The following is a 24,334-nucleotide window of genomic DNA, read 5'->3' as shown; positions in this document are numbered from 1 at the left end:
AACATCTTGGCTAGGACGAAACATCGAAGAACTCGTTCAAACATGTTTAGACTTATTCATTCCTTTGACCCAGGTCATGAGCAACTAATTTGTCCTCATTTACCAAAATAGTGGCACTCTCATAAAAAAAAGTTGAATAGCAAAAACATATTCTTCAGTTTTCTAGCAATTTGAACGAGGAATGGAATCCCTTTTTCAAAGCTCTCGTAAATTTGGTTAATTTAGATGCAAATGTTAGACATAAAATAGATTCTGATTTTAACTCATATTTTGTTAAAATAGCAGAATTCAATTTGCTTTGGAAATATTATCAAGTTGCTATTAATTTTCTAATTTATTAATTACAGAGATACAAAGTGCTGCAATCTTATCCCATGTAGTGCAATAATTTAAGGTGATGTATCATAGGATACCTAAATGCTCGTCGTAAGAAGATTTTCCATGTTAGTCTAGAATGATTAAAAAAATTCTTCATAATAATTCAATATGGCGTCGCTGCATTTGAACAGTGTATTGACATAACAATGTTTACAAGGATATTCTATTCCTTATCAATTAAAATTATCAATTATCCTATTACCCAATTCCCTATCTGAGATTAAATTGCTCTTTAATCCAAAGAAGGTGATATACCGTATACAGCTTTCATAGATGAGAAGAAAGCAGTTACAAGCTAGATGCCTTATATAGGAATTTAGGAGAAATAAAGTTCATTCAGAAATCAGGCAAATTTCAAAATAGCGATTTTTTTTTCAAAATCTCCAAAGCTCCTTTGAAGAGCTTAGAAAGCCCGAAATAAAACACAACTCCCAAGAAGATCAGACGTCAAATTCAATTCACACATATTATTAAATAATTTCTTAAATTTTGTCTTCCATTATTAGTTTTTTAGCTTATCATAACTTGTATTTAGGTTTCTGATGGGATATCGTGTTGAAATAAGAATTTAATAAAAAAAGGGGCACAGAAAATCAGCTTGAGGAAAATTACAAGAAACTGAGATCAGGCGTTTATCCGTTCGGCGATCACTTGCTCTCTTCTGCTCAGCTTGACCTGTGACATGTTGAGGAAGTATTCTATAAGCACTATGTCCCGATGCATTTCACTGGCCATTTAAATTTCCCATTGGCTGGACTACACAATAGACCTATTGTTACGTATCCAATCGGATCGTAAGGCTGATTCTGAGTGTTTTCTTGATCATCAACACGCTGCAAAGCCTGTTCTTAACTCTGAACGGTTGACTGAAGAAAAATAGTTGCCTTTAAGATTCTTGTGAGTAAATCTAGAATCAGTTTGGTTGAAGTAACTTTCAGGTGCCATTCGAGCGAATTGACGACGTCTGTTTTTGTCGTCAGCTCTCAGTAACAATGAGAAAAAAGTAAAATCTTTTGAAAAATTGAAAATATAGAAAGTTCAACTGTAGATGCAATGCAAAGAAAACTTGTAGAAGTAGGGTTATGACCTAGGTTTCGCTGTTGTTATTTATGCTAATTCACCAAAAGGGCGCGTCTTTTGTGTTGTCTTGCCTATAAAAGTTCGATCGCTCTTTTTTAAGCCAATCGAAGTAATTGGCAACAGACTTATAACTTAAATAAGATCAGTAAATGTGGATGGGTAACAGTGGTATGACGCTATCAATCGGTTTTCTGGCCTTAAGACTCCTTGAGGTGAAACTAGTCCAGTAATTTCAAAGGTTTGTATGAAAACATCCATTTTGAAGACCTGCCATTTTGAAGAAGCAAATCATTCCACAAAATCAAAACGCAAAGAGATTGCCTCCATCGAAACGACATGAGAGTCAATGACACATTCAACTGCTGGGGTTTAAAGCACCCCCTTACCAAAACACTGGCAACAAACGTCATAATTTTCTTAACAATTGACTGTGTTATTGCTTTTGCAACTGTTGTCGGAAATTCCATCTCCATTTTCATCCTGCTAAGGGCTAAATACCTGCGAACACCGTCATACATTCTGTTAGGTGCCTTGTCGGTCAGTGATGTACTTATGGGGATAGCTGCACAGCCAATGTACATTATGTTCTGCTTCTTATTGAAGTTCAAGAGAACGATCGACGTTGCTTTGCTAAGAAAGACCAACACCTTACTTAACCTCTGTGTTGGCTTGAAACTAACCTACATTGCACTAATAAGTCTTGACAGGTATCATTCGATTTCCAATGTCTCCATATACTATAAAACTGCTTCGTGTAAGCGGTACCTGATTGTTGCCCTGGTCTGTGGAGGAGCTTGGATTCAAGCATCAACCATTGGACATTTCTATGCAGAGGATTTCGAGTATGTAAAAATGCTGTATTTTCTTATCGTGTTCATAATAATTACCTACAGCTTTGCACGTGTGTTTGTAGAAATCGTGAGCTATGAACCGAAGCTTTTAGAGGTGAGAGGGAGGGCTAGAAGAAGTACAACCCCGAACAGACAAGAAGTGGCAAGATACAAAAGAGAAAAGAGGAAAACGTATACAGCAGTGATGCTTGTCAGCGTATTCTCATTGTGCTCCATGCCATATATTAGTAATTCGATTCATGATATTATCAGAGAGCAGTACTGCTGGGATGATCAGGATACCTTCATAAGGTCAATTTGGTGCAACTTTTTCATGATGCTGAATAGCTTCCTCTGTCCATTTATATACAAAACAAACAAGGACATAAATGCTGCCTACACCCAGATGACCATGCCAAGTTCAACAAGAGAAGGATAAAGACAAATGTTTAAAAGCACCCTTTCAATTGATGAGCGATTTTCACAGATGGATTCAGGATTCAGACATGTCTTATTTATTATCTCAAATCCATGATTAACATACTCAACATGCTAAGCACAAACTTGCTTTTGATCACAAATGTTTACTTCGCTTATTATTACCACGAATATGGTGTTTATGATATAGCATATTATAAGTTGCAGTTAATATACATTAGATGTACTTTACAAAATAGAAGACCTCTTTTAAAAAGGCAGCAAAGGTGGTGCAAGAAGGTGTATACTAACTTACGTCATTAATCACCTTTTAGGTTTAAATTTCATATGGTTTTAGGTCAAGCAAGGATGCAAATGCAATATTTAGACAACAGTAGCTACTCTATCTTCTTGTTTTCACATTTTGGCTTTGGTGGGAGGTGATGTTGTTTATGAAAGTTAGATTAGAATCTCGTGGTTTGAGAATTTAGGCCGTGTGTTAAAGTGTTAATTTTTAACGTGCAGTGATGAACCGGAATATTGGGTAGTGACATAACTAAAATATAGAGACTTTATGTTGAATAGTTGTATAGCTTGGAACACCTATCAGTAGACGTAAACAATTGTAATAGAGCATTGTGATGTAGAAAACAAAAGCATTAAGCTAATCAACATGAAATTATCGAATTTAATGTTATCATTTCTATTATATTTGTTCAGTAAGTAGATGTTACAGTTGACAAGTTTGCTTTGTTCTCCATTCTATTCTCCTATGAGACCTCAATTTTTGAAACGATATCGAAAAAAGACTACCTAAAATATTCTATAGTAGCTTACTCAGCGGATTCTTTCTGTGCGGAGTGGTCCGCAGTTTACAGCTGGTCTTGGAACATAGTTGGAAAAAACAGGTAAAATTGATCAAGGCAAAATGGCCCATGCAATTTTCATAGGAAAGGATACTTCATAAGAGTGCCATTGCGATTTCTCTGAACATCTACCAAACACACATTTCTCTCCTCTGTCCTTAATTACAAGCAACAGAAAGTATTAAAAGTGATGAAGTAACAATATGCATCAATACTGGTTCAAGAGAGCCAGAGTCATTTGTGGAAAAACCTCTCAATGAACTTTTTTTCTTTGTGAATTTTAATAAGTTGGCTTTACGTCTCTGTTTTTTTCAGAAATTGAAAAAATACCAGTTTTGTTACGAAAAATACATGCTCTTTTTCCACCAAGAAAAAAACCAATTTTCATCAACTCTAACTTTTCTCTTTCTCTAGCTGATGTGATGATGTTGCTATAACTGTAATTGCTATTTTTCAAAAATTGTTTTGACAATGCCCACATTTTCATAGATCATACCATTGTCAATTGAATTGGATTTTTAATAAGAATCTTCACGGCCCGTGCCATCAATTCTAAATGGAGAAACTAAAATGAGAAATCTATCTTCTAACTGTAGCCAGTACCCTTTGTGGCAAACTTTTTGCTGAGGCATTGTTAGTTGTGTATTTCTGTTCAGTGAATTCATTTGTTGTAATCTAAAATTATCTATACGAGCATCTTTTTTCGGAAAATTTTTCATTAACCTTTCTTTGCCAAAAAAACTTTCCTAATTTCAAACTTAAGGTGAAACCACAAGCCAAAAATTCTCCCTCGCTCGCTTTTCAGAGATGAGACAGAATTAAAAAACCAGAAGTATTCAGTGGATTTTTTCTTTGATTAATTCCTTATTTAATAACCTGATGCAGGTAGAAAAAGTCTAAATAAGAATTGTGCTAATTATCTAAGTTCATCTTTCTCTTAAATTTCTCATAAAAATTTCTATACAACTAGACTTTCATTATATCAAATTTATCATTCAGAATTATGTATATAACAAGATGCAACGGTGCCAGTATCATCTTATAAATGCTATTTAAAAAAGATCTAAATATAAACTTCATTAATTCCTATGTGATTGGATAAATGCTATGATACTCAATATCAAAAATGCTAATATAGATTGCATTGATTGGATAAATGCTATGATACTCAATATCAAAAATGCTAATATAGATTGCATTGATTGGATAAATACTATGATACTCAATAATATCAAAAATGCTAATATAGGTTGTATTAATTGGATAAATACTATGATACCCAATAATATAAAAAATGCTAATATAGGTTTAGCACAGTTCAGCCTAGAAATTATTATTAGTTTGTACACAAACCATCGTTTCAAATTCACTAGCATCTAAAATTGAAGAGATAGTTCTCTACACAAATCCCCTATTATCACAATCTGTGTTAATAATCTGACCAGGCTATGATTTGATCTCTTGACGACTTCTACCATGGAATACAAACGTATTCTAACTAATTATACATTTTCAGAGCTGTCTTTTTAGGCTTTTTGGTTAAGATTACAAGCATGTCCATATTTTGTAAATAAACCCTACATTCCAGTTGAATCTTTATATCTCTGCTGTTTGAATAAATACAATTCCACCATTGATTCTTGAATATATTTGTATCCTGTTTTCATGTATTTGCTCTTACTTGTGTGTCTGTCCAGGATCGCCAATGGCTTCTAGTACCTTATCTCCGCCATATTTTTCAATCTTTCTTACACGGAGTACACTCGCGAAGGCTAAAATTCTGTGCAAATAATGGCCTACTTCTTTTCTACAACGTCAGTTGTACTTGTGACCATAGTTAAGGAATTATCTTCAGCGTCAACATCATAATCATCATCTTCAGAATCAGAGTCTGCATCTGAGACGAATTCTAATGTGGCTTGTACAGGAAAATCACGAAGAAGCTTTTCACCTTCAGAGTACATATAATCGTACGGCTTCTTTGGCCAAACTAGTCTGCAAATAAGATATTCCATTTTATTGATTTGTAAAAAACAAACACTGATTATAAAACGGTCAATAATGAAAGATTGCGAAAACGTTTCTTGTAAAAAACACTATTTTAAAGTGCAATGACTTACTTTACAGGGTGGTTAAACTGCGGAACAGACTGTATCGCCAACGATTTATTTTCAAATTGATTCCATTGACACTCCTGAAACAAATGAAGATAGATAATAAGAATACAATAAACAAACCATTTGTAGCTTTTTGAATCAAGAGATGTGGTATACCAAACATCGAACTTGTTTATATAACTATGACTATTTTTGATAATTATGTATAGTAATAAGAAACAGAGATCTTGAGAAATTAAGTGACTGTGGAACATTTCATACAAATCATGATAAAAATTGTCCTCTTAGTCATCAGAAAATGCAAATAATTCTAAATTTCAGTTCACGTGAGATGTAAACCAAGTTAAACTGTTTTATCATGTTTTTAGTCCAAGTAAGTTAGGATGGTATCTTACCTGATTAATACTTGTCCTATTCTCCTCTTCCGTCCAAGGTCTCCATAGTCCTTTATTACTGCTGGAAAAATAAGCAACATTTTAAAGACTTACACTAAGATTAGATTTATGCAAAGCTTTAGTGTTGAGTTGTGTTCTTTGTAAAGCCACATCTTTATCAACTAGAATTTCAAACTAGTGTTCATAAACTGAGTTGCAAAAACTTTTTTCTATGATAACACTTTTTGCTACTTTTTATCCACCATGTCTTAATCCAAGAAAAAATAATAGCAAGCAACAAGCAGAGTAACAGTAATAGCAGAGTAACAATTCATGTCTAGATGTTTCCTTGCAAACGGGAATTCGAAGGTTAAATCAAGACAAAATTTGAAAAATTGTAATGCTGAATTACATACTGGTTTCTCGAAATTCTTCTAGTGTACTGTCTGTAGTGGCCATGCTGCCTATATTGTGTTTGATATGAGCGTTTGTAGCATTGTTTTTCCATGCACCCGAGACAGAAGCAGCCCTATAGTAAAACAAATGTGTTATGATAATCATGATAATCGTTATCTTTGAATAATAAACTATGAGTAATGAAGCTGAAAAGTTTATATTGTACCATATATAAGATAATGGTTCCGAATGTAGTTTACAATGCTGAAAAAAGGTCGAAGAATGGATGTTAGAAATTATCACTTTGATGAAAAAGGAAATACGATTTTTCCTAAAAAGTTATTATTGTTAAAATTTTAACTTTTAATCACATTTTTCAATAATCTACGACACAAATATTAATTAATCAGGCTATGACTAAGATTAAAGAAAAAACTTACCTTGGAAAACTGATATAGATCCATTTTTCTACTTTAACGGCGACAAAAACTAAACAACAGCACCAATAAGAAGTACTTTCGTCTTCAATACCTGCGGATTGTAATGTGCAGTAACTCGAAAAGGTGTTTTTTTAGCAACCAGTCAAAATTCTCCGACCTATTTCTAAGTTTTGATCTTTCTACTAGTCCTCTGAAGCAACTTGGCCGTTTATATAGGAGGTGTTCTTTGTTCACAGTCTTAACAGCTCGTACACAATACATGTTGAGAAATTATGAAAATTAAGGTGTGAAAACTGAATAAGCAAATTGTATTTGGAAGCAATACCTGTTATTGAAGGTGCGAAAACTGGCGCCAGGATTTCGAAATGCACTCTCGGCGTATCACGAACTGATTTAAGGTGAAGTTGTTAGGACGTTGAACAACATTGATGGCAATTCTCAGACTCGTTTGAAAACTTTATTTTCACATTAGAATGTAGAAATGCTTTTTTATCTTTAGAAATGACACAAAATGCAAAAGAGAATTGTCAAAACCGCCGTCGCGTGACTTAACGGTGTTTCGCGGAAGGTCGTTAAGACCATCCATGTGAACGAGTTCATTAGGCAAGGAATACGCGCGGTTCTGCACGCAGACCCGAAAAAGGGGTTTTAAATCCAATCTCAAAGCTTTGATGTATGTAAACCCCTTAGTGATGTATTTGTAGAGATACTTTTGACTTTTTCATCGTTATACTGCTTTAAAAATAATCGCGTGACTAAACGAGATGAAATAAGGTAGTTACCAAATGGTATTCACTTGCCACCTTGCATTTCCTCCGCCATGGCTCCACACACTATTCATGCCATTTGAATATGCCATATAATTAAAGCATGGCATTTATTTACTCTCCCTGCATCTTTTTTGCCAAGCATCATTTTTGGAATGGACTTTAAAATAGTTCTGAATGCCCACAGGGTTGTTATGAAGATTCATGCCCCTGTTGTATCGTTTTTGTACTGTAGTTTGTATAAGTGTATTGTTAATTTTAAGAGCATAAGAAAATGGTAGCCATCAAGCTAAGAATCCAGACTCTAAGCCGTGAAAAATTACTGAAATATCTCAAATCATCTACTACTCATCTAGGAAAATTCAATCCTTTACCTCGAATTTAATCAATCCTATACCTAAGACACGAATTTACAATCTATATCTAATGAGATAAATTTTATCAGTCAAAAGATAAGTCTTATTATACAAGTAGCTGAAACTCTTCACATTTATCTCCCACTTTTTCAAGAACCATAAAATTTTGGCTTCAGGCTGGCAGTTAAAAATTTGCTCAAAGCTTTGAGGTGAAGTTTTTCCAACCTTTTTCGGTTCTTAGAAAAATCAACACCCTTGATATCTTCCTGGATTGCGTTCTAGCCCTATGAGCTATCTGAAAAGGCTACAATATACTCGTCTAAACAAGTCCCTTACTGCACGTCATTAGTGGAAGCTAAGCATTAGTTTATTGAACAAACGTACATGTAAGCCTCGGCTTGTTTTTAGTTTCTTTTCTCATCTTAGTTAGATTTTGAAGCTCATTTTATAGTATAATTTTTTTGATGAAAAAGAGTATGTTCTTATAAATTGGTTTGTCTGCAAATCTGATGAAGTGCCTGAAAAACATAATAAAAGCCTAAATCAATATGGTTTGATATTTACTTGAATTCAAATCTTATTATTTCTAAATCTGCATCTAAAAATATTCATTCCAGCAAAAAGTAAAACAATTTATCGCCAATTTAGTTATTTAAATTTGTCTCGTTACTTTTGAACCTAAGCCTTTGTCACTATATATCAACATCACTTATTCCTTTCGATATCAAAGCACTTTTAAAAGAATTGATTGCTGCCTGGTCCGATAACGTCCGTAAAGTTTTGCAATAGGCCAGAAATTTGCATCCTCTTGGTGAATGCCGAGGTGTTTGAGATATTGATATGTTATGAATATAAACTGCAATCCGTTTTGTTGGCTTTTCAAAACACCAAAGGATTATAATACAGAGGGTCGTGAAAGTATCGCCTTGTTTCAATGAAAGGTGTTATGTATTGCAAAACTGTTCTACTCCTTCACCCGAAAGGATACTGCCGTTGCACAGGGATGGAATCACAAACAGTGGCGGCGTTAGCCACTGATATGTTGAGGGGGGGGGGGGATAAAGCATAGGGCTCAAATCTTGATTGGCTGAGAGCTTGCGCTAAGTCACGTGGTCTCTCTCGCCGCTAAGCCAATCACGGTCCCGGAAAGTGTAAACAAACTTAGGCCAAAGCCGAAAATTGGGCATTTTTACCACCCTCCGTTAAAAAAATAACGTGTAAAATCTGCTGCGATAAATTTCAAATTTTTTTAACTACAGCCCTACACAGATAAATTTCCCACAAATCTACCGTGGAACATGACCCCGATTTTTAATTGTTTAGAAAATACAGCGTCTCAAACCTAGCCAGCAGAAACATTTATATTGAAGGAGATTGTAATGAATGAATTAACAGTCAAAAACAACAGATTAACAAGAAAACTCAAATTTTAATTATTCTTGTTTTTTCACAATTCACAAACCATGTTTACTTCAACGAATTTTGATGAAATTACCTGGGAATTTTGATGAAAAACGATTTCATTCATGACTATCGCTTAGGCCGACGCAACAAAATCAGTCTGACATAACCATGGTTTGGTCCACTTACCTCCAACAAATGCACGCGTTTAAAATAATTCCACCAAAAAAAACATAACATCTAAATGTTTCCAACCCCTACAAAACAGTTTCTGTCCTCGTGGAGAGCACGTATCTAAATCACTCACATATGAACAACAGGTCAATTTACAAAGGGTCTGGGTCCCGTCGAATGGCGGGAAAATTTGACCTGTGTCACGCAATTATTGCCAATTACTTGCTTAAATTTTTTAAGTTGACGAAAAAATAAACGACCAAAATGGGAAGATTTTCAAAACTTTGTGCCAATGCACACCATGACGAATGGAACAGCCGTTCCAAACACCTCGTTAACTTACACGCAAGGATTGGAAGAAGTAGTGTTTTATTTAAAGCGTTCGACCAACGCAATGAAAGAAAATTGAGCGACAAGTTTTGTACAGATTGCGTCATTACCTGCACAAAGAAGCGCTCTTTTACAGCAAAATTGCCTCCGAATTTTACAGAACTTTTGTCTTATGCTAAGGTGAGTTAAATTTGTTTATCATTACCTATGTTGAGACTGAATATAGAAAAAAAGCAAACACTTTGTAAAAGGGGGCGTGTCCATCTATACAAGAACGGAAACGTCTATTACTCTTCAATAACCCATATGTTACAAGTCACAAGCTTTTCTGAGATTAATTTTTAGAGAAATCAACAGAATTTAGTAATTCCATATAAACATATTTAGTTTGTAATTCCTTATCTCATAGTTTTTCACAAGAAAACAATAAAAAGTTGAATGCAGTTGATTATCTTTAATTCATTATCAACTTAAAACTACAGATTATCACAGTGTCAGTTTAAGTCTAAAACAGGTATGCTTCTTCAGTTGCAGGAAATTGTATCTGAGTTCGCTTCTTCAGAGAGCTCATCATCTCAGGACAGCACTGCAACAACAAACACGGGCCTGGAAAAAATACCAGATGAGCAGGATGAGACTTCTGTGCCATGTTTTGAGGAAACTGTGATTAATGGCCAGAAGTTTTCATTGATTCCAACAAGCCTTGTCAAGTATGTCCCTACATCAGAAATCATAACTGATGATATTGTTGGACTAGGACATGTTGATGTGGGTAGTGAATTTGTGTACGTGCCTGCATATTTCCTGCCACAGATGAAGGCACTTCTTTCTAGGAGCATCGACCTACAGCATGAGTTTGTTGTTGTTTGTTGTTGCAGTGCTGTCCTGAGATGATGAGCTCTCTGAAGAAGCGAACTCAGATACAATTTCCTGCAACTGAAGAAGCATACCTGTTTTAGACTTAAACTGACACTGTGATAATCTGTAGTTTTAAGTTGATAATGAATTAAAGATAATCAACTGCATTCAACTTTTTATTGTTTTCTTGTGAAAAACTATGAGATAAGGAATTACAAACTAAATATGTTTATATGGAATTACTAAATTCTGTTGATTTCTCTAAAAATTAATCTCAGAAAAGCTTGTGACTTGTAACATATGGGTTATTGAAGAGTAATAGACGTTTCCGTTCTTGTATAGATGGACACGCCCCCTTTTACAAAGTGTTTGCTTTTTTTCTATATTCAGTCTCAACATAGGTAATGATAAACAAATTTAACTCACCTTAGCATAAGACAAAAGTTCTGTAAAATTCGGAGGCAATTTTGCTGTAAAAGAGCGCTTCTTTGTGCAGGTAATGACGCAATCTGTACAAAACTTGTCGCTCAATTTTCTTTCATTGCGTTGGTCGAACGCTTTAAATAAAACACTACTTCTTCCAATCCTTGCGTGTAAGTTAACGAGGTGTTTGGAACGGCTGTTCCATTCGTCATGGTGTGCATTGGCACAAAGTTTTGAAAATCTTCCCATTTTGGTCGTTTATTTTTTCGTCAACTTAAAAAATTTAAGCAAGTAATTGGCAATAATTGCGTGACACAGGTCAAATTTTCCCGCCATTCGACGGGACCCAGACCCTTTGTAAATTGACCTGTTGTTCATATGTGAGTGATTTAGATACGTGCTCTCCACGAGGACAGAAACTGTTTTGTAGGGGTTGGAAACATTTAGATGTTATGTTTTTTTTGGTGGAATTATTTTAAACGCGTGCATTTGTTGGAGGTAAGTGGACCAAACCATGGTTATGTCAGACTGATTTTGTTGCGTCGGCCTAAGCGATAGTCATGAATGAAATCGTTTTTCATCAAAATTCCCAGGTAATTTCATCAAAATTCGTTGAAGTAAACATGGTTTGTGAATTGTGAAAAAACAAGAATAATTAAAATTTGAGTTTTCTTGTTAATCTGTTGTTTTTGACTGTTAATTCATTCATTACAATCTCCTTCAATATAAATGTTTCTGCTGGCTAGGTTTGAGACGCTGTATTTTCTAAACAATTAAAAATCGGGGTCATGTTCCACGGTAGATTTGTGGGAAATTTATCTGTGTAGGGCTGTAGTTAAAAAAATTTGAAATTTATCGCAGCAGATTTTACACGTTATTTTTTTAACGGAGGGTGGTAAAAATGCCCAATTTTCGGCTTTGGCCTAAGTTTGTTTACACTTTCCGGGACCGTGATTGGCTTAGCGGCGAGAGAGACCACGTGACTTAGCGCAAGCTCTCAGCCAATCAAGATTTGAGCCCTATGCTGGGGGATAATGAAAATCTTGTAGGCCACAACCTTTTTATCCATTGATTTTTAAGTATGACGTCACGTCATTAGAAAGTATACCTTTTAAATTTTTTAACTTTGACGACATAACCAAAAAGAACAAGACAAAATACTTCTAAATATTCAAAACCAGTAAAAATATGTCAAAAATAGGTGAGGTACGGCCAATGAAAGCACTGAAGTTTGCTAACGGATTGGTGGGAAGAAAGCATGCGCCCATGTGGTCATTTCTCAGCAATATCGTCAATAAAAATTACCGAGAAAAGGGTAAAAATCTGCCACAATCCAAGGAACTAGGATTTAAAAAAGGAATATTTTTTACATATATACACAGGAGGTATTTGGCAGTTATCAAACATGATTATAAATGCAATTTTGAGCCATGGGCATGAAAGTGTCAAGTTACGTTTTATTTGGCTGTTGTTACACTTGCTTCTAAGGCTCTTAAATTCACAAATTAGACAGAAATTTTCAAATCTTATTCCATTTCTTTGTTCAAGTAAGGGCTGACCTTAGAAAAAGGAAAAGATTCAAGTGTAGAAAAGGGATTTGGACTGTATTTCTTCATAGGTATGCTGAAACTCTGTACTTATAATTTAGTTCTCAGATGATTTTAAACTATCAGTTATTTTCCATAAACGGTTGACTTTTACAGATTGAAGGACGGCGGGATATCAGTGATAGAAGTCTAAATTTTAAGCTGATTGTCAGGGAAAGGGCTAATTTTCTTACTTTAATTTTATACGTTCCATAGAGGGTAAAGAGCGTACCCAAAGGGAGAATAAGGGTGTCCGGACCTCTCATTTTCTAAAATATGGTCCTCGACATTCGTCCAAAAACAATGTAAAACGCATGGGGGGTAATATACTGTATGCTCGTGTCAATAACAATTTTAAAATACTTTGCTATCTACCGTAGTTAACATGAATGAAATAATGGGGGAAAATTTTACAAAAAGAGCTTTTCCCGCATTTGCGACTGTTTGAAGGGCGTGGCCCAACAAAAATTGAATGTTTGAAGGGCGTGGTCCCCAGGCCCTTACTGCTGCAGCCCTGGGTACACCACTGGGTAAAGACATGTTGTCCCAGCTGACCAAGGGGTGTTCCTTTCTGTGCTGTTCCGGAAGCTCCAGAGTCACAAGTCATGGTAGGTGACCCCATCATCCCTGGGGAGGGAATTTTGGGAGGTATCCATGGGCTGCCACAACGGGTTCGTCCAGCACGACTGTGGCAAAATATTAATCTCCTTTACGGTTTGGAGAAGTAGTTTCTCACTAAAGTTTAGAGGGGGATGATGTAACGAGCAACGGGTCACGTGATATTAAATCTGTCACTTCAGTTTAAACGCATGTATTATGCTAAGTGTTTTCTGAAATGATCAGTCTTTTTTGTGCCCAAATAAAGCGAAGTCTATTTATCTTTCTATTTCCTTGCCGAACCCAAACGCAACCGTTACAATTCCATGGACAAGCATAGGTGCACCACCGAGCTGATTTTTTATATTCAGAGGTATTCCATGATGCTCTCTCAGACTATGGGATCGAAATTTATAAACCTGAAACGCCCCTTTCTTACTTTGCACGATATCCTCGGATAATCTAAGTTATTTTACTTTCATTTTTATGGTTCCATTTTAATGCCCAAATCGAGTTTCTGAAAACTGTTAAGATTTGCTTTGAAACTGCATAATCATAAGGCATGAGATGATTCAATCGATAAACGGAGGCAAGAACAAGGTTAAGTTTTGGAAAACTTCTAGATGCTACGCCCTCGACCTCGCCCAACAATTTGGGATTGTGATAGCAATTTGCCTGATCTGTGGCGTATGTGACGGAATTCTTGACTCAGCTGCAACAAGGAAGTGAGTATAGAGCAAAATTTACGCTATCATATTTCAGGAGCAACTTACAACTAGAGGGGTGTCATTTTTTTAGTTTCTAGATGCACCGTGAGATAAAAACTAATGCAATTTTAATCACGGAATTAGTCGAACATGTGATCTCGAATGAAAATTACTTTAGGAGATTTAACAATGTGATTTTACACAAACTGGTGGAACAAATGAAACGATGTAAATAAAAACTAGAGTTTTCTTTCAAGTTACTTCCTCTTCATATCCAATCAAAACTGTCTGGATAGAGCTATGACGCAATGTAAAGACCTTTAAAGAAAACTTTGAAATGTCACTTCATTCTGGAAGGTGCGCAGTCGTTTCTAGTTCCTGCCTTTACTCGCACGGAAGATTCAAAGCACTGATTCAACGCCAGTGTCGTAGCAGAAATGTGCCCACCACTGGAATTGCCTCTTCAGCAACTGTCGAAGATAAATATAATTGTATTGCTTGCACTGGATGTTGTTCCGGGGATTTTAACAGTTTTTGGGAACTTGATCTTTTTAGCAACACTTATAAAGACTAGATCTCTACACAGGCCATCAAATGTTATACTTGGAGGACTATGCGTGAGTGATTTGCTCGTTGGATTTGTAGTCAGGCCACTTTATCTTGTTTTTCTATATATGATCCTGCAAGGAAATTACAGCGGCCTTGTTAAAGAGCTTTTTTCGAAGACATTCTTTTTCTGTGGAGGGCTGTCGTTTTGCTTTGTTGCACAAGTAAGTGTTGATAGATATGTAGCCATTAATCAACCATACTTCTACACAAGAAGTGCCACATGCAAGAAACATTTCTACATAACTGTGTTCCATGGTTGTTTTTGGTTACTATTCTCTTCATTCAACGTATATGGCCCGACAAGAAGTAGTTCGGTATACAAGGCAGCCATTATGGGCTACCTTGTGATTTGCATCATAACTATGCTGGTCGTTTACTCTAGAATTTACTGCATCGTTGCCAGCAAAAGGAAAACTGTTGCAGCTTTGGAGCTTGTCAATGGAGATACTAGAACCAGGGCAATAAGAGAGAGAAGAGAGCGGTCAAAATCTCGATTATTTGCAATGATATTGGGTTTCTTCTTTTTATCATACACCCCATACCTCATACTACTGACGTTTTTTGCTGTAAGTGGAAATTCTTGCTGGGATAACGAATTCAATTTTATTTCCAACCAGTGGATAAACTTTATCTTGTTGTGGAATAGTTGCATAAATCCAGTTATTTACTGTGTTAAGAGTTCTGAGATACGAAGATGTGCGAAGGTGCTCATGCAAGGTTTTACCATGAATTGCAAAGTTCAGTGAGAAAGAGCTGCCTGTGCAAAGATAACCTATTATTATATTATCAGTAGTGTAAACTCAATATCGGACAACCAATAATTGGTCATCCAAAGCATATGGTAATGTTTGCGCAGTTTAGCTTAGTAATTATTAGAATAAAAACGTATAATACAGAAAAAAGTAAATTCACAAAAGATTTTTCACTTGCGGTTTGTTTGAAGTAATTTTAATTTGTACCGTTAAAAATATTTTTTGTTTTCATGATAGCCACCTCTTGCTAGCTCAACATGGTAATATAAGAAATTGAATACATTTACAAAGTTATCTAAAATATTTTCCTTCGTAAAACCTTTTGAAAGATCAGTAGGCTCTATTAAAAACTTGCAATCATTTTGGAACTTATCTGCATTTAATCAATTATGTCTTTGCTTTTATTTTCAACCTACTTTATATTAGATATCATATTCGTACTTTGATTAAATGTAGATAAAATGAATAAATATTCTTATTAACTTTATCTACATTGTTTTATTTCTGACATGGGAATAATGATGATTGTAAATGCATCCGATAAGAATGTTTGAAAATCTATATTTCTATCAATTGGCACTCGTACGAGTCAGGCCCAGCTTGAACGATATTCTTTTTGTCAAACGCACTAGTATTTCATTTCGCAAATTACAGCGAATACTAGTTACTTACCAACTGTTTCAACATCAGTAACTACAATTGTGGCTAAGTTCTTTAGAATTTTGGACGTGGCAGGTGCAAATCGTTTAAAGGGGCTGAGAATGGATCTTACCCGAATATAGTTGCTTGTTTGAGATAGAATGCCATAATGTAGCCGGAAATGTCACTAATTCGGCCTGATTATGGGGGTTGCAGCCCTCCTTACCCCTATGTTTGTTGAGACCGCAATCCAGATTTTTATCGGCTCTTATTTCAAATGATCCCGTCTTAAAATGAGACACGTCTCTTCTTGATAAGCTGAAAATTTTGCCAACTTTATTCGTTTACAGCTTTCATCGAGTCTCTCTAAAAAACTACGCTACACGATATGTTCTACATGAGTATCTACAGGGGAAAATATTATGAAAATTATGAGTCTTTTCGTAATAGGGTTAATGTGAAGTATTAATGTTGTTGGAAAAATAGAAGAACGTTAAATGAGTTAATCATGCAATGCACAAGCAGGGGCGGATTTAAGCAACAATGATTGGAGGGGTGATAGACGCTAATTTTGGTGCCCCACCGTTCAGGTCACTAGTAAATGTTGGAAACGCCCATTTTTAAAATTTGTTTTTCAACTTTAAGATAAAGATGATAAAAAGCAGTGGCGTAGCCTGGGCTGGAAGATTGATGGGGCAAAGAGGAGAACATTTTTGCTGATCAGACCCCTAAAAGTTTGGGAAAACAACCATATTGGAAATGCGTTTGGAAAAGCTATGGCATTTTTACGTTGCAATTACCCTTTATACAATGTCATGTGTAGCGTTTTATGGCTGACCATATTCTACAACTGTCTATTTCCTTCACCATTCCACTAACGTTTATATCCTCAATTGTTTAAGGCGAGGAAGAGCTACGTGTAAAAAATGATTTTCGTGTAAAAAGAGAAGTTGTTATCAAGTATCTAAAAATAGTAAACAGGACTCGAAAGTTTTAAACTAAGTCCGTTCTCCTTGGAGTAAAATCCACGAGAAGCATTTCAGAATCCAGATTTTATGGATTGGATTGCTTTAGCATTTTAATTTCTATTTTATTGGGAATGTCTCAAGAGCGTGAAGGACTTTTCTTTATAAATCCCAAAATGAGGGGGAAATATTGAACATCGTGTAGAGATACAGAGGGGGTCTCCTGCGAGCAAAGCGACCAGAAAATTTTTGCGACGACGCTCTTGAAATTAGCTTAAAATACACGTCAGAAAATTCCTCCCCCACCCCCGCTACGCTACTGACAAGAAGATAAATGCTCATAAGAAAAAATAAAGTAAAATCTTGGCGCTATTTTGTTACTTCTGACTACCAACAAATGATTTTTACCGAATGAAACAATGTTTACCGAAAGACACAGAAATATTTGGGGGGAGGTGACGCACCCCCTATACCCCCCCCCCCCGCTAAATCGGTCCCTGTTTTGCACATGTACCCGGCACAAGGTAAAACGTCTGATAAAATATGCTTGTTTTGCCAACTAACTTTCTGCCTAATTTTGTGTAATAAAGAAATTCCTTAAACGAAGAGAGCTGTTCAGACTTGATAACTGCGTGCACTTGAGCTGAAAGAAAATCAGATACACTAGATAAAGATAAAATTAACTTCAGGTGGTGAAAGGAGCGAAGATAAACTTGTGATTTCCCAATAACAACTAGGAGTTGGAGAAATCAAACACCCATTTGTTCCCCATTCAAAATGGTTGTAACTGGACCAAATTATCTATCTGTAGTGGATATTGGCTTTTACATATTACGTAATCAAAGATGGGGGGAGGGGATTCATACAAACATTAACGGTCATTGTGACCCATTGTTAAACAAATTATTGTTAAAGTTAAATGATATTTTAGGGCAAAGAGTTTTCCAGTATTGCTTGTTTTTCAATATTATACGGATCTCTTAGCCAGGCAGCAGCACCCCCTACTCTAAAACAGGCAAGCTCCTTATACGCTTTCTAAAATAAATGCTATTAACCAATAGGTAAACAGAACATTATTACAACCAATTAAAAGCTGGAATGGAATAATAGTTAAAATAGCATAAAAGTTAATAAGTGTAAGTGTCAAAAACCTGAAATAGTTTTGCTTTAAATTTTCAAAAATCTGGTCAACATTTGTTCGAAAACATATTGGTCCGAAATGCCAAAATATCCCCGAAAATATTTTCGCCGAAGTTTATTGTCCGAAATTTTATCCGCTGAAAATTTTTGAACTTAATGTAGCTGCTATCTGCCTGTCGAAGGCATATTTGCTGAACTAAAATGGCCTTTGTCTAATCGCAAATATTTAAAACTGATATAAAGATTTGCCTTTTGCTTTTTCTAGCGACTGGATATTTTCATAAAATATATCTGTGATATTTCGAAGCATTATTCATCCAAACTTTTATTGAGATTGTTTTGATAACACAGATATAGAAAATAAAATATTCTGGTTTCGATAAGTTGAGAGAGAACATAAACAAACGGGAGTGTTGCTCAAATATGATTCCCTTTAGTTTGCCAAATATGGTATCCAGGTCTATCAAACGTTTGCTGTTAAAGATTTCTAATTTTTATAAACAAGGTGGGCTAAACCAGCTGAGGCATTGAGGAGATGGCCTTACAATATGTGCCTTAGTGTAGGCAAGCAGAAAAAATTGAGACAGAGGTCTACAGTGAGCTCGTACGCCCATTTAAAAGATTTAGTGTCTTTGATTGGTATAAAATAATTGTAAAATAGCTAATACTTTTGGAAGGATACTTTTAAACATTTACGCTCGTAAATATCAATTTCCTTATCATATTCAGAATTTTGGTATTTAGGAGTCAAAATTATTAAAGCAAGCGAGGCCTTTTGGCCCAATAGCCACTTTGATATGAAAATTTAGTCTGCAACATAAAACAAATCTGTTTAAATTATTCAAATTTCTGTTCTAAGGAAGTTAGTATAAACATAAATGGCTAGATAAGTACTTCCAATAGTCAATGTGAAACTTCAGAATATTTGATTAACATTGCATAAGCATTCTGCTGAAATTTAGAAAAATTCGAATTAAGAGAAGTTAGTTCAAACAAAGATAGTAAGATATAAATTGTCTTGAAAAAGGAAAAAATTTGATGATCCGATGTTAGAATAAACAAAAAGTTAGACAAACCATTCGAATTACAAAAATTTAGAATAAAAAATGATTGTTGGCTAAGTATTTAGCTCGAATCAGAAAAAGAATTTTTAACTAGATAGAAATATTTCACTACATATATTTATTTTTCTAAAGTTGGAAAACAATTGGAATAACAAAAAGTTACAGCAACAAAAATTGTCAAATTCAATTTATTCTTCCGTACAATTTCTGAACTTGGTCTTATTCAGGGAGTAGAACTTTCAACAGTGAGGAAATCTTTACAAACCAAACTGCCAGACTATTAATCGATTCCTGATTTAACGATTAATAAACGATTCTACCAGCAGGGACATTTTTGACGTACTGACTTGACTGACATTTCTCAAGTGGGCCCCTTTTATTGCCCCAGAAGTTAAACAATTTGTAGTTTTACCCCACTGGTTTAGGTCAAATGGGACCCTTTTCTCGTGATGCAATTTTGCAACATCTTTTTCAATGACCTGATTTGGTCAGTGATAAGCAGTTTATTTTTGTCTTGTGGTAGACCGTTAGATTGGGGGCCTTTTTTTTCCTATTAGTGGATTAATTCTTAATAAATGCCTTGTTTACCAGCAAGCTGTTGATATTTTTGAATGTGTATAAAATTGCTTCGGGGGCTATAAATTTTGTCAATGATTCTTTGTCTAAAGGTAAAACATATGGAAAAAATCATGGAATGCATTCAGCAGCATAGTAATTGATTTCGTACAAATAATTAAAACTCGCTTGTCTTCAAATGGGAGATTTTATAGGAAGAGTGCAATTGGTATAGGCAATTGGTATTTCAAAATCCGGCAAATATTTGTGCTGCTTATTTGCTTTTATTTGAAGAATCAGTGGTGAGATAAATTATATTGACATCGGTTTATTGCGAGAAGACGTTTTTAAGGATACAGCTACCTCAAATCCATTTTTTCGATATTTTGTTTGCTTTCATGGATTGCAATCTGATTGCAAGGTACACTATAGTTTACGCGCTGTGTGATTTTTCTATATAGTTTGGAAAAATCTTATAATCCCTCGAAGAGAAACAGAAGACGTCACAAAATCATTCTCCTGGTATTTCTATTTCAAAGAATTTCCGCATCTATGTCTTTGTCAACAAAATATTTGTTACCAATTTCCGCCTGCAATTATCTGCAATGCTACTCTTTGAGAAAATCAAAACCAATTCTGGAAAAGCAAAAGCATAATTCGAGGTTGCCTTTTACGACATTTTTTAACCCGTAGGATACAACAACGAATTGCTGCTGGAGACATTACAAAAGACAACAGAAAATGACAATAACAATTATGAATGTCAAGATACAAGATGAATTAAGAATCACGTGATTTGAAATGACACATTTTTTTCAAGTTGCAAAAAAATCACGTTGATTGATAAACGGATAATTTCGATTTTACCGAGGCGTTACAAAAAACAGTCGTAACACCACTGAACTTGTTGCATTTGTAACAAAAGAGAATATCGTAATGCCTCGAACAAGCGAGGCCTCCCCCCTCAAAAAGAAGCACCCTTGAATAAGCGCCCACCCTAGAGATGAAGTTATTGAATAATCGCCCCCTCGAATAAGCGCCTATCCTTCGAGGCATTACGGTATGCGCATTTTTATCAAGGATGCGTAAAAGTTTCTAAAACCATGGCAAAAACTTTTTTAAAATATATTAAGGAACAAAGCAATACGACGACGAGAATCCAATGTCACGAGATACAATTTTCAAAATAAATTAAATTTAAGGAATATATTAATATTTCGCCCCGGCATACAGGGCTTCATCAGAGTAAATGAAACAAACGAGTAGATGAATTTGAAATGTGAGATGGTGATGCCGGATTGGTGGATGTTGAATGGTGTGAATGCAGCGCAGTGGAGAAAAAATGGGATGATGGAAGTGGGGGAGGGAAGGGTGGTGGGTGATTTCCATTATTCTCAGTTCCATCACAATTATTATTATTATTATTTTTATTTTTTTATATTCATATTCATAGTCATCATTATCATCCTATTGCATCAATCTCCACAGCACCACCTACATCAACTTACATCACTCACCACCCTTGATCGGAGAAAGCATAAACCCTCGTCATGCTCGAATTGCAATTACTATGTAAAAAGAAAAACTTAGAAATTTCATAGAGCCCCCCGTGTTAAAATTATACGACTACATCCTTGCTAGAAATGTATGCAAAACTTTTGTCGGTCCTTTTTTTCTTGAAAATGTTTACGGAGGTTGATAGTCTAATCTCAGGATCGATCCCTTCCCACTCAAATAAGCAGTTGGGATAGAAACTTGATTTAAAACCGTTTTTCCTTGCAAATATTTGCCGTAATTGGATCCTTGAAGAATAGGAAGCTGAACGAACAAATCTTAAAGTAAAAGACAGCCTGGAAACTCTTAAAGGCTCTCACAAGGGAAGAATTTGTGTTGCTAGAGAAAGCCACTAAACTAAAGACAAGTTGGAAAAAGTTACGAGGAAGCGCAAACCCTAGCCCTGTGCGACATGTCTCCGTATCTATAAGTTATATAAAGATAAGGATAATAGTTATTTATTGATCTGGGTTATATTTGATACAGTCGGATATATATTGCATTTATTAAGAAAACATTTACATTTACGTTCACAAAGTATTGGGACACCTTCGATAAAAGAATTATGGCGTTTGGTTGGATTGCAATGGAAACCTGTTAATTTTTCAGATATGAGCAGTCTTTTCCCAAAATATACTAGGCCTGTTTATCCCCAAAATGTGACTAGAAGTTGAAAAAACACTTCAACTTTTGAATCATAACTATAAAAGCATTGGATTCTTACAATTCTCTTGTATATAACAGTAAAATTTGCAAAAGAGGCCTTTACACAGCAAATTCACACAACCGTGGCAGTTTTTTAGAGATGCCCAAATGAATTAATTTTCTCAGATTAACATGACTATTGCGTTTCAAATAAAGTTTACTGAAAATGCTACAATTTCATAGAATTATTGAATTTACTCAAGCTGCTTTTAAAACTGCACAACACCAAAGGTATTTACGACGATTAATTTTTGCTTTGAGATAGCATTTTCTTCTTATAAAGCAAGAAAATTTGTATTTCTTATAATTTTTATAGCGATGTTTTTGCTTATGTTCCTAGATTTAGCTTCTTTTTGCACAGCAAAATAATTTCTGGTAAGGATTCAAACATATTACATTGCACTTCCCTCAGAAAGGACCTTCAATCTCTCGGTGTCGTAAACTTGTTCGGTCTGCCAACCTTTGGTAAATCTTTTACTCTTCTTGTACGGAAAAACTTTTAACACACCACAAAAGCAGCCAATAGTTGATGCAATTTCACGGAATCCAACCGCGTTATTTTCGCAGAAAGCAATTTGCAAGCGTTTCTCGCAACTCAGATCTTGATTTTTAAGAATTCCCATGTTTAAGTTTCAAAGCCTATAGAAATTTTATGACTGATGCTTTTGAATTGTTTGGCGTGCAAAAAAGGCTTTAAAACATCAACAATGTCTTGAAAAAGATTCATGAAAATAGCTGTTATACTTTTAAAAACTTTTTCCAAATTCGTTGCCTAAAATGTCTTCGAAATTTCGAAGCTTGTCTCAATTCTTTTTTAACGTAATTGTATATAGCTTTCATGTCGGAGTCATATACAAGAATGCATCTTCATAAACAGCCAGAGAGCGGCGACAGAGAAATTTGTGGGTATTTCATGAATGCATTTTAGGTATTTCTTTTAAGTCAGAACGAGTTGTTGATCGATTTGAAGCAAATGCTCATAAGGGGTGTTTTTGCTTATCAAAAATGAAAACAGCAGGGGAGCAGAAACCTCTGAAAGAGGGTTAGCTGGGATTTCATCGTCAGGAAAAAGATTTCATTACGGCTTATCCTAAGCAAAGACGAATCTTTAAACTTTGATACAAGCTGCAAAGACCCTTAAAATTTCACAAACGGAAAATGATTTTGTTGCGAACGGATTAGTTGTAAACGGAAAGAAGTTTTGTTGCAAACAGAATATAGGTTTGTTGCAAATTGAGATAACCGGATAGGAATTTGTTGCTGAAAGAATAAAAATTAGGAAATAAGCTTTGTTGTAAACGGAAAACTGGAAAATACTTTGCTGGAAATGGAAAAAGATTTTGTTGCAAACAGAAAAAGGTTTGCAAACGGAAAAGAGTGTGGGCAAACAGAAAATTGTTTTAATGCAAACGGAACATGGTTTTGTTCCAAACAGTTTGCAAACGTTTGAAAATGTTTTTGTTGCAAACGAAACATGGTTTTTTTGCAAACGGAACATGGCTTTATTGCAAAGGGAATATTGTTTTTCTTGCAAACGAAAAATGATTTTGATACAAACAAAAATTATTTTCGTTTTTCCTTGCTCGTTTTGAATTTCCTGCAATATTTCTTATGAATATGAAAAAAGATTACAAAAGTTTCGTTTCAGTATGAAAAAGTAGCTAATTTTAAACAAACTCTCGTTAAAAAGCATCGTTTGGGCTCAACAATATATATTCGATCATGATATCACTGCAAAATTATAAACCTGAAGACCTATAGCTTTACTGCCGTTTAACATTGGCAATTGTCGATTAAACCCTAAAACAAACATCTCTAGCTTTGTTGCAAAACAAAAATGCAGACTGTTTCAGGAAAGTTTCTTTTTCGCGTTAGAATACACGGGCAAAGACAATGCAAAATCAAGCGCATAACAATTATTCCTATCGCATTGGTTATGAAACATCAAGTACTTATCTCAAAATACAATATTTACAAATGAAAGAAAAACAAAGTTTACACCTTCCCCCCTGACGCTGCTACTGTTTTAAGTGACATGAAATTTGTGAGTTTATTATCAAAATCTATCAGTCTGTCCTCGGGCTCCTTGTATCTTCGAGACATATTCTTACCTAAATACTGTATAAGCTCACAGTGTGCTTCAAATTTCTCAAGTTTCTTCTTGTACTTTGTCCTTGAGTATTCACATGCCTTTGGATTGTACGCTGAAAAGATTTCAATGTGCAATGGATGAGTACAGATCTTTAAATCTGCT

General features: G+C 35.1%; 3 protein-coding genes across 7 annotated transcripts in view; 1 reads left to right on the top strand and 2 right to left on the bottom strand.

The window, feature by feature from the left end:
- Positions 1–4,014: 4,014 nt before the first annotated feature.
- LOC135685565 (protein ripply2) lies at positions 4,015–7,414 on the bottom strand. Of its 5 annotated transcripts, XM_065201543.2 has the most exons (6): positions 7,224–7,414; positions 6,899–6,989; positions 6,479–6,591; positions 6,084–6,144; positions 5,692–5,765; positions 4,020–5,566 (listed from the first exon to the last, which is right to left on the bottom strand). In XM_065201543.2, the coding sequence occupies exons 2-6, from the start codon at positions 6,920–6,922 to the stop codon at positions 5,368–5,370; spliced, it is 471 nt and encodes a 156-aa protein (XP_065057615.2). In that variant the 5' UTR covers positions 6,923–6,989; positions 7,224–7,414; the 3' UTR covers positions 4,020–5,367. The 5 variants fall into 5 exon arrangements, with proteins under 5 accessions (XP_065057618.2, XP_065057616.2, XP_065057617.2 ...); XM_065201546.2 differs by lacking the exon at positions 6,899–6,989 and having other exon boundaries at positions 4,015–5,566; positions 6,084–6,141; XM_065201544.2 differs by lacking the exon at positions 7,224–7,414 and having other exon boundaries at positions 4,016–5,566; positions 6,084–6,141; positions 6,899–7,217.
- A 6,388-nt stretch (positions 7,415–13,802) lies between these two features.
- Positions 13,803–17,925, top strand: LOC135685076 (trace amine-associated receptor 7d-like). The gene has a single exon (XM_065200827.2). It carries the CDS (start codon positions 14,535–14,537, stop codon positions 15,450–15,452), a length of 918 nt encoding a protein of 305 aa, XP_065056899.2. The 5' UTR covers positions 13,803–14,534; the 3' UTR covers positions 15,453–17,925.
- A 6,056-nt stretch (positions 17,926–23,981) lies between these two features.
- The window catches only part of LOC135685071 (adenylate kinase 9), a 44,311-nt gene continuing 43,958 nt past the window's right edge, over positions 23,982–24,334 (bottom strand). Inside the window, exon 31 of the mRNA XM_065200822.2 lies at positions 23,982–24,284. Within this exon, the coding sequence (XP_065056894.2) occupies positions 24,076–24,284 (209 nt within the window). The 3' untranslated portion in view covers positions 23,982–24,075. The remainder of the gene's footprint in view (positions 24,285–24,334) is intronic.

The sequence above is a fragment of the Rhopilema esculentum genome, chromosome 15, assembly GCF_057945365.1.
Source record: "Rhopilema esculentum isolate cy_ngs chromosome 15, ASM5794536v1, whole genome shotgun sequence".
NCBI lineage: Eukaryota > Metazoa > Cnidaria > Scyphozoa > Rhizostomeae > Rhizostomatidae > Rhopilema > Rhopilema esculentum.
The sequence above is the reverse complement of the archived record's forward strand: the minus strand, read 5'-3'. Positions and strand labels throughout refer to the sequence as shown.